The sequence below is a fragment of the Elgaria multicarinata genome, chromosome 5 (assembly GCF_023053635.1).
Source record: "Elgaria multicarinata webbii isolate HBS135686 ecotype San Diego chromosome 5, rElgMul1.1.pri, whole genome shotgun sequence".
In the NCBI taxonomy this organism is placed as follows: domain Eukaryota; kingdom Metazoa; phylum Chordata; class Lepidosauria; order Squamata; family Anguidae; genus Elgaria; species Elgaria multicarinata.
The window spans coordinates 53,514,012-53,527,455 of NC_086175.1; the positions used below are offsets into that span (position 1 = coordinate 53,514,012).

General features: G+C 43.6%; 1 protein-coding gene across 2 annotated transcripts in view; it reads left to right on the forward strand.

Moving 5' to 3' along the window:
- The first annotated feature begins 7,254 nt into the window (after positions 1 to 7,254).
- The window catches only part of SHROOM2 (shroom family member 2), a 153,886-nt gene continuing 147,696 nt past the window's right edge, over positions 7,255 to 13,444 (forward strand). For both annotated transcript variants that reach the window (XM_063126365.1, XM_063126366.1), the window contains exon 1: positions 7,255 to 7,584. In XM_063126365.1, the coding sequence (XP_062982435.1) occupies positions 7,354 to 7,584 (231 nt within the window). In that variant the 5' untranslated portion in view covers positions 7,255 to 7,353. The remainder of the gene's footprint in view (positions 7,585 to 13,444) is intronic.

The window sequence follows — 13,444 nt, forward strand, 5'->3', positions numbered from 1 at the left end:
TAAAGTACAATTAAAAACACAACAACCACGGAATAAAAACACAAGAAGTCGGGAGATCCTGACTGTTTTGCAGCCTGGACTGAAGTCCCGTTCTACACATTGTGCTCTAATGACGACAAATTAGCCTGAGATAAATCCATCGCTCACAAGACGTGGGTTTGAACATGCAGACAGGAATGCCCAAAGTTGTTTCAGAGGCTGTTACTTAATTCAGAGTGACTAGCTTCAAGTCAATAACGGTTGTTGACAGAAGGAAAAAATTCCAGGCATCACCACCACCAGGCCTCCAGTAATCCCTGCCATGTGGATTAGCTACTCCTATGTCCTTCGTGTGAATGCAAAACTATCAGGACAGGCTAGAAGCCCCATGGCCATGTAACCCTTTTACCACCAACTGTGCATGTGTTTCCATCACTAAACTGCTGTGACACAGTTCCCCTATCCACATGGTTTAACCATCTGTAAATATGTTTCCATCTCTAACTGGGAACCACGTGTGTCGATTACCTGCTTCTTCCCTATGCCAATGGCTCTGGGAAGGGAAGAAGCAACTACATCAGCTGGCCCCTTCTCCCCACTTAGGATGCAATCCTATGCCTGTTTAGACAGAAAATGGGAGTGCTAGGAGTTGTAGGACTTTTCTGTCTAAAGAGGCATAGGATTGCGTCTTTCGTGGCTGATTATAGATGCCACTGCTATGAAGTGATGAATCCAACTATGCAGAAGTTTCAAGTATGCTGCACTGGTTATATCTCCAATATGAGCAAGTGGTTTAAACTTATGAGGGCAACTCCTCTGTCTTAACAGTGCAGTCCTATAGATGTCTGCTCAGAGATAAGCTCCACTGACTTCTGTGAAACCTACGTCCACGTGGGTGTTATATAGTAGGAAGACAAGAGTTAGGGCCTTCCCCTTACTGCTGCCTTTACTTGAACTGGATACTACTATTGCTAAGAGAAGAAATTATTACAAGATAATCAACCATTTAAACACAGCACTTTTAACTAAAGAATATGAAGTAGTTTAAATAGAGGCTGGCCACTAATTTGGAATTCAGCCTTTTAGGTGCAGTCCTATCTGGATGCCCATCAGCCTCTGAACTCATGTTTTTGCCCATCTAATGGGCATTGTGGAGCAGGACAGAAGGAGGCTGGGGTGGCCGGACAGTTGTTCGTAAGCTGGCTCCCCTCCACACTCACAGAACTGTCCCCCTTTCCCTCCTCGCTGATTTGCGTTTGTGAGCTCATAGAGGCAGCCAGTGTGGTTCTCTCTGTGCTGGCGGGAGCTCAGACTCCTGGGTCTGAGATCAGAGAGGTGTGTCCGACCTTGGATCCAGGAATCCGAACAGTTATCTCTAAGGCAGGTGTAGCAGAAGGTAGAGCTCCAGATTTTGGGACTTTCACTCTCAAAAGTTTTGAGGGTGTGTTGCTAATGGTAAGGGAAATGTACATTGAACATGAACATGCCAGTCTAGGTAAGGAAATGTGTGCGTGAGACTTGGCTTCTATGTAAATTTTCATAGCTAAACAGAGAATAACAATGACTGCTGCAAATGCGACATCCATATCCAATCCAAAAATCATAGGCACAGAAGAAGCTGTCTTATCCTGAGTCAGATCATTGGTTCATCAAGCCCATCACTGACTGGCAACAGCTTTCCAAGGTTCCAGGCAGGATTTTTTTCAGCCTACCAGGGACATGTCTAGACCATTATTTTTACCGGGGTCATTCCTTGATCATCCCTGTGCATCCACATGATGCACAGGGGATCCTGGGGGCAACCAGGGATGACCCCTGCATTTTTGCGGGATAACTGGTTCTCCAGTTATCCCGATTTTTTCCGCAGTCCCCCAAGACTGTGGGAGGTGTGGGTGCCCATCCTGCCTGGTGCCTGCTTACTTGCTCCGTGCCCATCAGGGGAGGGGGGGCAGCAATTTTGCCACAGCTGGGATGGCAGAGAGCGGGTTGATTTAAGGGGGAAAGATTTTTCTCCACCTACTTTTTCATTGGAGCAGAGCCTCACTCTTGCGCGAGCGGCCCTGCTGCTTCCCCCCACCCAATGGCGGCCGCAACGTCTGCTTCTTCCCTGGATGTTGCATGCCGCATGTGAATCCAGGGGAAGGATCTCGCAATCAGCATATTGCGAGATCCTCCCCCCTCCCTTTACAACCGTAGGAGTAGACATACCCCAGGAGGGGCTGGGGATTGAACTTCCGCCCTGTGGCTGCATTCATGAGCCTTAAAAAAAAGAATGGAATCCCTATCAATTGGCTGAAAAGGCAGTGGGAGAATTTAGTCCCCCTTCCTACAAAGGCTAACAAGGGAAGGTCTTTTCAATCATGGCCCGTCATTTCTGCAATAAGTTGCTGTCAGGGACCCACCATGCCCCATCATTGCAGGTTTGTAAGAAGGCTCTGAAAACTCAGTATCTTACTCTAGTCCGTCAGATTATGTTTTACTGGACTGTGTTTTATGTTTGCTGTATTTTAGAATGCTTGTTATTGTTGCTGTTTTTACTACCCTGACAGCTTTTATTATGTGTTTTATTGTTATACACTTTGCCTTGGGAGGGATCCTGCCCTGAAAGCAGCCAAGAGATATTTTAATTAAATAAATAAGGATGGCTCCATGTTTGAGAATACTCTGGGCAGAATACTTTCTTGTGGGCCTCTACGTGGCTCTAGCAGCAATTTCCCACAATGCTCCAGAATGACACTGTATTAAGGGCATTGTGGGAAGTTAAAATGATGGCTTGAAGCTGCCTGGCAGTGGGATATCCAGGGCAGTGGGGTTGGCAGACATCAGGGCAGTGATAGGGCCTACTGGAGCGTTGGGGCCCCACAGTACAAGGACGCCATGTGCGCTGACAAAGGGCCTGCTTCTCACCCCAATCATTTTAGCTTTTTAAAAAAAGGTTCCTGGATTCCCCCTTTGGTTAGATGGATACTAAAAACAGAAGTGACAAAGAGAACTTAAGATGCAGTTGGAGAGAGAAAAATGAGCACAAAGGAAGTGTTGACTAAGGCTGCAATCTAATGCATTCATTTTGAAATATGGATTCCAGACGGATGGCATCTGGAAGGAATAGGCTGCAAATTCTGTTTCATTATTTTCAATAGAACCTTTGCTAGATTGTGCCCTTAATCTTGTAGGCCAGTCCTATGCACATCTACTTGGAAGTAAGTTCCAGTAAATTTAATAGGGTTTACTCTTAGTAAGTGTACATAGGCTTGTAGACTTAATCTGGTCTCATGATTAAGGGCTCAATCCTAGGGGTGGGGTGGGGGAATCCTACAACACAGTATGCCCTAGCAAGCCATGCTGGCTGGGGAATGCTGGGAGTTGTAAGATTTTTTCTCTCTGTCTAAACTTGCATAAGATTGTGCCCTAATGAGAACTGTTAATGATTTATACAGTGGATAGGATTTTATTTTTCTGTATAAGTATACCTCAATAAAAAATAATAATAATAAAATGGAAGAGGCTAATAGCAACACCCTTTAGCCAACAAAGCAAACCCTTTTAAAACATGTTGAAGAACAAGAACAATGTTAACATTGCATGTTCATTCAAGCATTGTCACTTAAAATTGCCTTTTTATTTTATGCTTTTAAGACTGTACTATTTGGGACTGCATCATTTGAAAAGAACAAGTTTGTTTTCTCAGCCTACCATCATTACTTAGCTAAAAGGTTACTTCCATATACCAAAATTAGAAAAAAATAATAGGCTGTTTTGAAATTCATGTCTGAGGCAGCGTGAGGACACAATGACTTGTGATGCAATACCCAGCTGTAAATATTGTAATGAAGTTTAAGGATTCAAAGTGCTCTCCTTGCAGCAATAAAATTTTGTTGTAAAAGAGAATAGGGATGGGAGGACAGCTAAAAGTGCACTTTTCTTTCCTTGATGTATGTTTATTAGCAGCAATTTTGATGTAACATTGCTCAGAGGCCTTCGAAACATCCAGGGATAGTTAACATAAAGAGAAGAGTTATTTCTCCAACTTCTTATTGGCTTTCTGTTTAGCACAATGACTTCCAAATATCAGAAATGAAATATTCATTCAGAATAAGCAAATTAACAATTTCTTTAAAATGTTATCCAGTTTTACTAATTTCTCTCTTGCTTCTTTTACTTCTTTCTTTCTGGGATAGAGTAATCTACACATGGCTCTATCCACTATGTTTGGAAGGCAGTAGTATCGTTGTGTTTTAAATGTATCTATGCTATATGTACCTACAACATATATGCTTGTCCTGCTGTGCACTTCTTCTACACCTCAGTTCAAACTCACTAGGTGGTATTAGGCAAACTACTATTCTTTCAGTCTCAGCCCTGCCTCCATCTCCCTCGATCTGCACTGCAAGCATCCAAAGATGCTTCCAGTGCAACATCACACCAGACAATGGGGACACATCTCCTCCACGCAACATGAAGAACAATGTGGAACAGACTGTTGTGATTCCACAGGATGCTATATCATGCACAAAACAGTCCCAAAATGTATTTGGAGAGCCAATATGGCATCAAAGGGATGCCATAAGCAAATACAGCTCAAGGGTTTTGAAGGTGATTGGGATCAATCTGAACCCAGTTTAGAAAGTTGACCAGAGTTTACAATGCTAGAGCAGTGGTCTTCAACTGGTCCAGACCCAAGACCCACTCAGACTCCCAACCTGCAACACGGGCTTTCACAATTTCTCAACTTGGTGGCAACAACTTTGTTGCAACCCATCTGAACTGATCTCGTGAACCACTTTTGGGTCACAACCCACTGGTTGAAGACCACTGTGCTAGAGGGTTAAGATGTAGAGCTGTCCCAGGTTTGCTGAAGTGAGCTTAATGAAAAGTTTGAGAGCTTTCAAGGCTTCTGAAAGACCTGTGTTCTATCAGCAAGATAATCACAACCCAAAAAAATTCTGCAATCTTTTTGTCTAAAGAAACTGCATATGAAGCTTAGAGACGGAAGGTCACCCTGCAGTCTGTTTTGGGATTTTAACACACACATCCCAATTAATATGTCAGATAAACTTCTAAAAATATATCATCCCCACCCCCTGCAGTATTAATTTGGAATGTAACATGACCATATTGTACACCTGGTGACGATGCATTCTCTCTGCCTACTGTGAAGCTTCTGGTGTGGATTGTAACCTTCATGCATTTCCTCCTAGAGTCCTCCTAGAGTGTGGAGAGGCCCTGATCAAGATGGCATCCAGAGTCATAACTAGCTAATGGACCTGGGTTCCCACGACTTGGAATAGCCCTTAGTTTGATACAGTGAAGCCTTCAAAGCAAAGTTACACAGCTGTCAAAGTAAGGTATCTTGTGTCTTGCCATAATGCACCCCAGACAAAGGTGGGCCTGCCCACTTCATTCCTCTGAAGGGAACTGTCCCATAGAAGGGTGAAGGAGACAGCCGTATAACTCTGCCTCCCTGAACAGTACTATCCCCTCGATTCAAACTATATGGACCGCAAAGTTAAATGCTGGTTATAGTTTGAAAGCAGCCCAGTCACTGAAGTGGGTGTTTCAAGCTTCAAATGCTCACAGTCTTTCCTGGTATTAGACATGCACCTCTTTATTTTAGGCGCATGTTGCAGACACATCTGTCTATGCAAGCCTCCCTGTGTAGTTTATCACTTATCCTACCATCTTATGAATATGTAGATATGTATGCATAAAGTTTTATGTTTACATTTTTCTAATTTTTGTACACAGCTTTGAAATCTGTTGGTGTAAGCTGTTTATAAATGCCCTCAAACAAACAAACAAATAGATACAGATCAACAGAGTTGCCTGTGGACTCTCCTTTGGAGCTATGGGGCCGCCCTGATGAGCGGTTGCACTTCAAAATGTACCACTATCCTAGTGCCTAATAGTTGTTTTTTTTAATAAAATAATAATAATAATGGGTCAACACCCATTACGTGCACACCCAACATGGCACGCCTCCCAGCAGCACAAGCCCGGCTTGCTTGGAAGTCTCCTGCTCTTCTCGCCGGCAACCACTAGAGGGTCCCTGAGGATAACACGGCGGCCAACCAAGGCTTTTGGGCAGCAGCTCCGCGGGTAGCTGGAGAGAAGGCGCTGCAGCACCGCCGCCCATTCGCCTTTGTGCCGCTGCCCAGCTCCTCCTCTCCGGCCCCCTGCAAGGCGCGCCGCCTCCTCTCGGTAGCTGAAACGCCCACATGATAGGCTGGCGGCGAGGGTGCCTGTAAGCCTTTCCCGGGGCTACTAGCCCCTCGCCACAAGCGCCCTTCGTCAGCCGGAGAAGTGCGTAACGAGCGGGCGTGCTCCCTTTCGGCACGGCAGCCGACGCCGACAAGGAGAGGCCATTGCGCTGAGTGTTATTCCTGCCCCCTTGCCAGTTTACCCTGATAGTCTCAGGGGGTGGGGGTTCCTTATTGCCCCAGCCCTTCCCTCCACACTAGGGGCGGGGTATGAACGGCTGCAATTCCCCGCAGCCTCGCTTGGGGAATGGAATTCCCTCGACCCCAGCAGGACTGACTTCCGAGTAAGCCCGGGCACAGGAGAGCGCGGCTGGCCCCGCTCCATTGCTTTTCAACATGGCTGTGACTTTCTGCACGTGGAAACGCGTCGCTCCGACTTCGTTGGAGGGCTAAATAGGGGGGCGCTTTTCATTTGTGGGGCGGAGAGGAAAAAGTCTCTCTGCGGTCCTTGCTCTCGCCGTGGGGGGACGGGGAGAGGTGAGTCCTCCGGCTCGAGCTTCTCCGCTTCTCGCTCCCTCCCCGCCCCCTCTTTGTTTGGAGCGTCCTCCCCGCTTCGCCACATGTATGTTTCGACCCAGCCCCCTTTCCTAGTTTGGAGACGCGATTTCCTGACCTACAGACACCCCCAACGCAACTCGGACCACTTTCTGGGCAAAGTTAAGAATGTTTCCGCGCGACTTTTCCCTCTTTATCTTGCGGCCCTCTTATCTTTTTCCTTCTTCTTTCCTTTGGAACAAACCACAGCAACGACGGCTACTGCTTCGGCTGTTTGTGTAGCACATTAAAACAAACACACACACACACACCCATACACGCACCATCGCGTGAATGTATTTCTTAGGCTTGATCCATCCGGTTGCACCTAGCTCAGCCCAGCGTTTCTCTCGAGTCAGTTTTCCTACGTTCAGGCAGTTCCCTGCTTCTTGCCCGATTTTAGCTTCTGTTTGAAATAACAAAACGGGATCTAGAGGAGGAGGAGCCTGGGCGTGTAAGGGGTTTACAACTCCCTCCCCTCCCATATGGGAGCAGGCTGCAAACTGTTGTTAGGTATGTGGTTCCTAGGTCAGCGGCACGCTGGCTCAAACTAGGAAGAAGCCAGGGGCAGTTTCGGGCAACCATGGAGAATGTGGAGTTCAGAGGCGGCCAGGAGAGGTTTCCGGACAAAGATCCGAGGCTGAACCCCGTTTTTTTGGATCAGGGACACCCCCAGCAGCAGCTATTGATGATGGGGGAGCAGAGAGGAGGTGAGCCGTACAAGCTGGTGGAAGTACAACTGACTGGCGGAGCTCCCTGGGGATTCACGTTAAAGGGAGGAAGAGAACATGGGGAACCTCTTATCATCACCAAGGTAAGGCTCAAGGGTATACCTGTATTTTGTGCACGTTACCAAAATGTAGGGGGGGTGTCGCTGTATGATGGGGGGTGGGCGAGGGATTCTCAGCCTGTTTTGTTTGTAGAGGATCTGACCGGAGATAATGCGATAAACCCGGTTTGAGAGTTTCTGCCCCGTCGAATTGCTGGCTGAACAATTCCAGGGTCACACATACGTTTTTTTGGGAAACACTTTTTAGTAGTAGCGATTGCTTTGAGCCACCCTAACGGATAGCTTGTGAAGTTGGCAGTGTCTGGATTCATTTAACGTTGGAATAGCAGTTATATTGGGCTGCCTACTCCAGATCTATTCATTGAAATTTCTGGCAAGCTTTCCAGTGCTTGAAAATGCTCTGTGAGCTGCTTCTTGTTATTGGGGGTGGGGGTGTAAGTGGACAATGTAAAAACGGGTGCATTTTACTTGTACACTTCGGCTATGATGTCACAAGGTTGCTTAGGGGTCCCCAACCTTTTTGGGTCAGTGGGAATTTTGTGGGTGCTTTCACAAAATGGCTGGCATGGGGGTCGCTTACTCGGTCATTAAATGGCTACCGTAGTGGACATGGCCAGTCACAAAACACTTCACTTCCCAGAAAACAAATTGGTGAGACTAAAAGAACAGTAACTTGCTGAAGAGTCTAAAACAACGCAGAGGTGGGATCAGAGTTTTAAATATAAAGCCACTCTTGAACCCCCAAAAAGAAGGTGCTGGAGGGCAACATTTCACCTTACACCACAAGTGCTTCCCAATTAAAAAATTATCCTTTTTAAAAAATCTTAAATAAAACCCCCAGAAGGACAGGTTGGCTGGTGGGTGCTAAGAGAGGTGTCTGCGGGCACATTGGTGCCCATGAGCACCATGTTAGAGACCATTTATGATTTGGTCATGGTCTCCATTTTATAACTCAACAGTATACACACACCATGGTCCCGTTGATTTCAAGGTACCTTCAACTTAGCACAGATGGAAGCTTAAAACTGAAATCCTGTGAACAGTGGGGCTTATATTTCAGAGTAAATGTTTATAGGTGTGAGATGTTAAGAGTTCCTTCCGTCGAAAATTTCATTAATATAAAATAACACTCCAAGTTAATTCATCTGTTATCACACAATTGCCAAATTGGACTACATAGCCATCACACTGACTGGAGAAAGGTTCGCCCTTTACCACTTGTTGACTGTGAGTACAAAAAGATGATTCAAGTGTGTTACGGGAAAACGAATCAACAGATCTTATTTGGCTATTTTTGGTTTCCTGAATGGGCACACAATTGTGCTCTATTAAAAATGGCCATTTGTTCCTTGCAGAAGTGGTACAGTTTCCTCCCCTTTCTCCTCACAGAACAGTGTCTCACTTCACTGTTATTTCTCCTGTTTTTGTCTTGCACCTGTGCTGAATGAACAACATTTCATTGCAGATTGGTTTGTAAGCAGTGCTCTAAACTGCACATGTCAAGATGAATTTCTGGACTTTTTGAGTTATTGTAGCCACTTTCCTAATTGGGAGGTGAAGGCCAGAAAGATAGGAGTGTTTTACAACTCTTTGTAGATTATTTCTGTTGCTTATTTCACTCTTGCAACTGAGCACTCAATTAGATAGCTGTGTTTGGTCAGAGAGAGTCTCCTCCTTTATCCATTGCCCAAAGGCTGTGCGCAACGTCATATATGATAGTGGGCTAATATCTACCTGCCTGTTGGTGGTCGCAGTTACTTGTAGAGTAGAAAATATCAAGCTTTCAAATGGAAGTGCCTTACCCAAGTCTTAAATCTCTCTGTCTTTCAGCAGGGATGGGCAGAAGATCTCTGAATGATTTGCAAAAGGGATTCTGACTCTCAGTAGTTTAATAATAGCAAATAGTTGCTGAATAGTTATATTTATTATTGTGCAATTTTATTGTGTTTTACCATTGTATTTTGCTGACAATTATATTGTATGCTCACTGTTTTGATAACGCTGTGGAAAGCAATAAAAAAAATTGGAAAATAAATAAGAAGTAGCACAAATAAAATAAGTTTCTGGCATGACTAGCTTTGTGCGAACTAGCGGCCCTTTTCAGAAGACACCTTGAACCATGGTGGGCCAGCCTCAGTGTTCCTCATCTGTAAATTATGAGTATGAATTAGTGCAGCAAAGTTTTCTGTTAGAAGGAATATCTGATCTGTATTAACTCAAATGTTATTTATATGTGCAGAGTATAGCTCATTTTGTGTCTGGCTCATATCTCCCCTGCCCTATTCCTGAGCCCATATTTTGCTCTGGTTGGTGGACCTCTGGTTCTCGTAAAATAATAAATAGTACTTGCAAGACTGAAGTCTTCCCACTCTTGCAGTGTTCCTTTCACTGCTTCTCAAATGACCAAACTATTCTGCTCCCCAAACTATTCTGCAAACACAGTCTGCACTATGTAGCCCTAGTTTGGTTTTGGGTGAAGACATTAGTTTGTGTGCTTTCTTCACATTAAAAAACAATAAGAAGACCAAAACAAATTGGCTGCCCTCCTCTTAAGACCTTGGGAATGAATGGGAGCTGGCTGCTCACAGAATGAAGTTTTACATATGCACTGAATGGAAATTAGGTTTGATTCTCACCATTAAAACCATTATGTGCATATAAAAATAACATGTAAAGGGACCCTTTAGGCTAACAGTCTAATCTTATGCATCTCTATTGAAAAGTAAGTCTTGATCTAACCTCTTGATTTATCTATCTCAGTACTTGGTAAGAAGAGATTTTCTGTGACTGAATACAGATAATCCTCTGCTAGTGGTCATTTCCCACAGTGTGCATGTAACTACTTCATAAACTTTTCATCTCTTATTTCCCTGCTTTCTCAGATTCCTAAATAGGTGTGGAAGTGTACTAAACTTTTCTCCTCAACCTTTGGCAGGACTGGCTTACCAAGTGGACACAGGCAGCAAGTGACTGTGTTCACCGTGTGGCCCTGATCATTGGGCAACTGAGATGCTGACATTGGACAAAATAGGAGAATTTAAAAGACAAAAGCCAGGTGTTGTGTGACTCCTCATTCTCTGAGGCTTTTGCAAATTTTCAGTTTAGTTGTTCAAAATACAGGTAACAAATCATATGTTTGTGTTTGATTCTTTTCTTCAAAGGAAGCTGTTGTGGAAAGTCACCAAGTATCTGCTGTTTGAGGGATTAAATAGAGTCTTGGTAGCTATTGTTGCCCATTTGTGTACTGAGAATCCTTACTATTAAATGGTTGTTGGCAGTTTTTAGATTTTATTACTGCTTGTTAATCCCAGGAACATAATGCCACAGTGATACTTATTTTAAGAACATAGGGTTGGATACAATCCAATTAGCTGTACTTAATTCTCATCGAAACCAATGGAACTAAGTCACAGCTAACTTTTCACATTGATTTCAATGGAAATTAAGTGCAGCTAATTTAGGCTGCAATTCTGTATTCACTTACTTGAGAGTAAGATACATTGAACTTAATGGGACTTACTTCTGAAGCTTTCATTGTTAGTTGAGATTGAGCCTGCCTTTCTTTACTATGGCTGTCATATATCTAATCTCCAGTCTGGGAGATTTGACATCCACCCCACCCCCTTCCAGTATTTCCATAGAAGTATGGGCATAGTATGGTTTATGTGCAAATTTGTTAGTGTTTGAAGGCAACTATTTATCTCATGTACTTTACCAAAAAAGAGGCTATCTCAGCAAAGCTACCCCCTCCCTTGTGGCAGCACTGGTCTTGCAAAGGTTTGCATGCATAATAGTTTCAGATTATCAGGAGCTCGTGCTAAAAGTAGACAGGAATGAAAAGTTCTAGAATATCGACAAAGCATGTAATCTGTTTTCCTTATCAGTCAGGCCCTCCAACCCAAGACAGGGCCTGATTACGGCCTCAGAAAACAAAGACACTCCAGGCTAAGCCTTTTCTTCTCCCCCACCCACCCATGGGAAGAATTTTGCAACCATCATGCTTTTTTGTTTCTCCTAGGATTGGCTTATGTGGGGGGGGGGCGGTGTTCATTGTGAACCGCCCAGAGAGCTCCGGCTATTGGGCCATATAGAAATGTAATTAATAAATAAATAATAAATAAAATAAATAGTTCTTTCTAGAAAGTAATGCCAAAAGTTGCTATAAAAAATCCCAGATAAGCAAGATTGAAATGAAATATCCCAGTTTATTCCCAGCCCCTAAGAGGACCGCTCTTGTTTAGGGCTCAAACCAGTCTGGAAAGAAGGGGTGTTTGTGTATGTGCTGTTCAAGCCTCTTGGTGGGGCAGTGAGTTGGGGGTGGGAGGGGGAAGGATACTTCTTTTCTTTTTAATTTCCTGAGTTCTTCCTCTATTGTATTAAGATCTGGGCCAGATCTACACTAAGCAGGATATAACACTTTGAAAACAGTTTGAAAACAGTATATGGAATGTGTCATGGGCCCCAACAGTTGTCAATATCATTATAAACCGTTATAAAGCAGTAGTATAGATCCTGCCCTGGAAAGCTTCTGCCCATCAGAGTAGACAATACTGTGATAGATGGACAAATAGTCTGACCCTGAGGTAAGACCACTTCCTATGTTCCTTTGATGCTAAAGGACTGTGCTTTGGAGCTACCATCCCAAAGCCTGAACATTTATTGCTACATATAGTGATGGGATTCTGGAGAGTAGGAAAGAGAAAAGTGTTTCCTTTCCTTTTCCTTCCTCTTTCAAACATCCCGGAATAGTGCAGGGAGGGAAAGTTTTTAAGCTTAACACCTGTATACCCATATGTATTCCTCCAGGATGTTTTTTGTTTTTATGTTTTTTTCAGCTGTTTTTATCTTGTTAATGTGTTTTAAGATTAGTTATTGATTTTGTTTTTAATATTTGTAAACCCAGTTTTTCTTAAGGGGAAAAGTGCAGTAAAACATTCTTAAATAAATAAAATACTGTAATCTGTTAGGGGCTCCAGCAGGCAAATTCCCTTTTCTTCCTTCACCTCCAGTTTCTTTCTTTCCTTTCTCTGCTGACAACCCATTCAGTAGATGTGGAATCTTAACAGGTACTTGTCAGACCACTTTTGAGGGATTTAAACAAAACTCTTTTAACTAAGTCCCACGAGTAAGTATAAACCATTGCCTTATGTTTGAGTAGCCCTGTTTTTCATCCAAACTGATGGGCAGGTTTGCTAGTAGAGAAAATGATATTGGGGTGGTGGGGGCAAAAGGCGTTGTTTACCGTGTGTATTTAATTACGCTACATGCTTTTTTGAACTCTTATCTGACACATGGGATGATACCAAAAGATAACATGTTAAAAGTGTTCAAGAAATTCAGGAAACATTTAGCAAGCACACTGTGCAAGAGCTACACAAGCTGTGTTTTGGCATTGGAATGCCGGGTGTGGAAAACGTTATCGTGGTTTGGTGCAAGGTCAAGCCAGAGTCACATTGTTAAAACTCAATAATAATAGGGCAGCATAACCCATAACTGAGTGACTAAGCTGGCTCATTTCTGTTGTTTATGTAGACACTGGGGGCCTTTTCAGGCACGCTGTTTTCAAGTAGAATACACACCTGTTACCTATTTGCTTTATGCAAACATGATGTCACAAGAGTTTTCTCATCTATCATGTGTGTATCCCAGCTTCATAATACTATAACTGTGAATTTATTCTATATTTTGTTCTTGAGGATAATACTGTTTGTTTCTTAGATAGCATACCTACTACTGTTGTGACTGCAGTGTAGAATGTGGCTGTCAAGGCCACCAATCAAATTCTGTCTGTGACACAAATATCACTAAAACTCCCAGCCCAATTTTGTTACTTTTAAAAGTTTTTTTTAAAGGTTTTTGAGGTCACAGTTGCAATCCTACATAT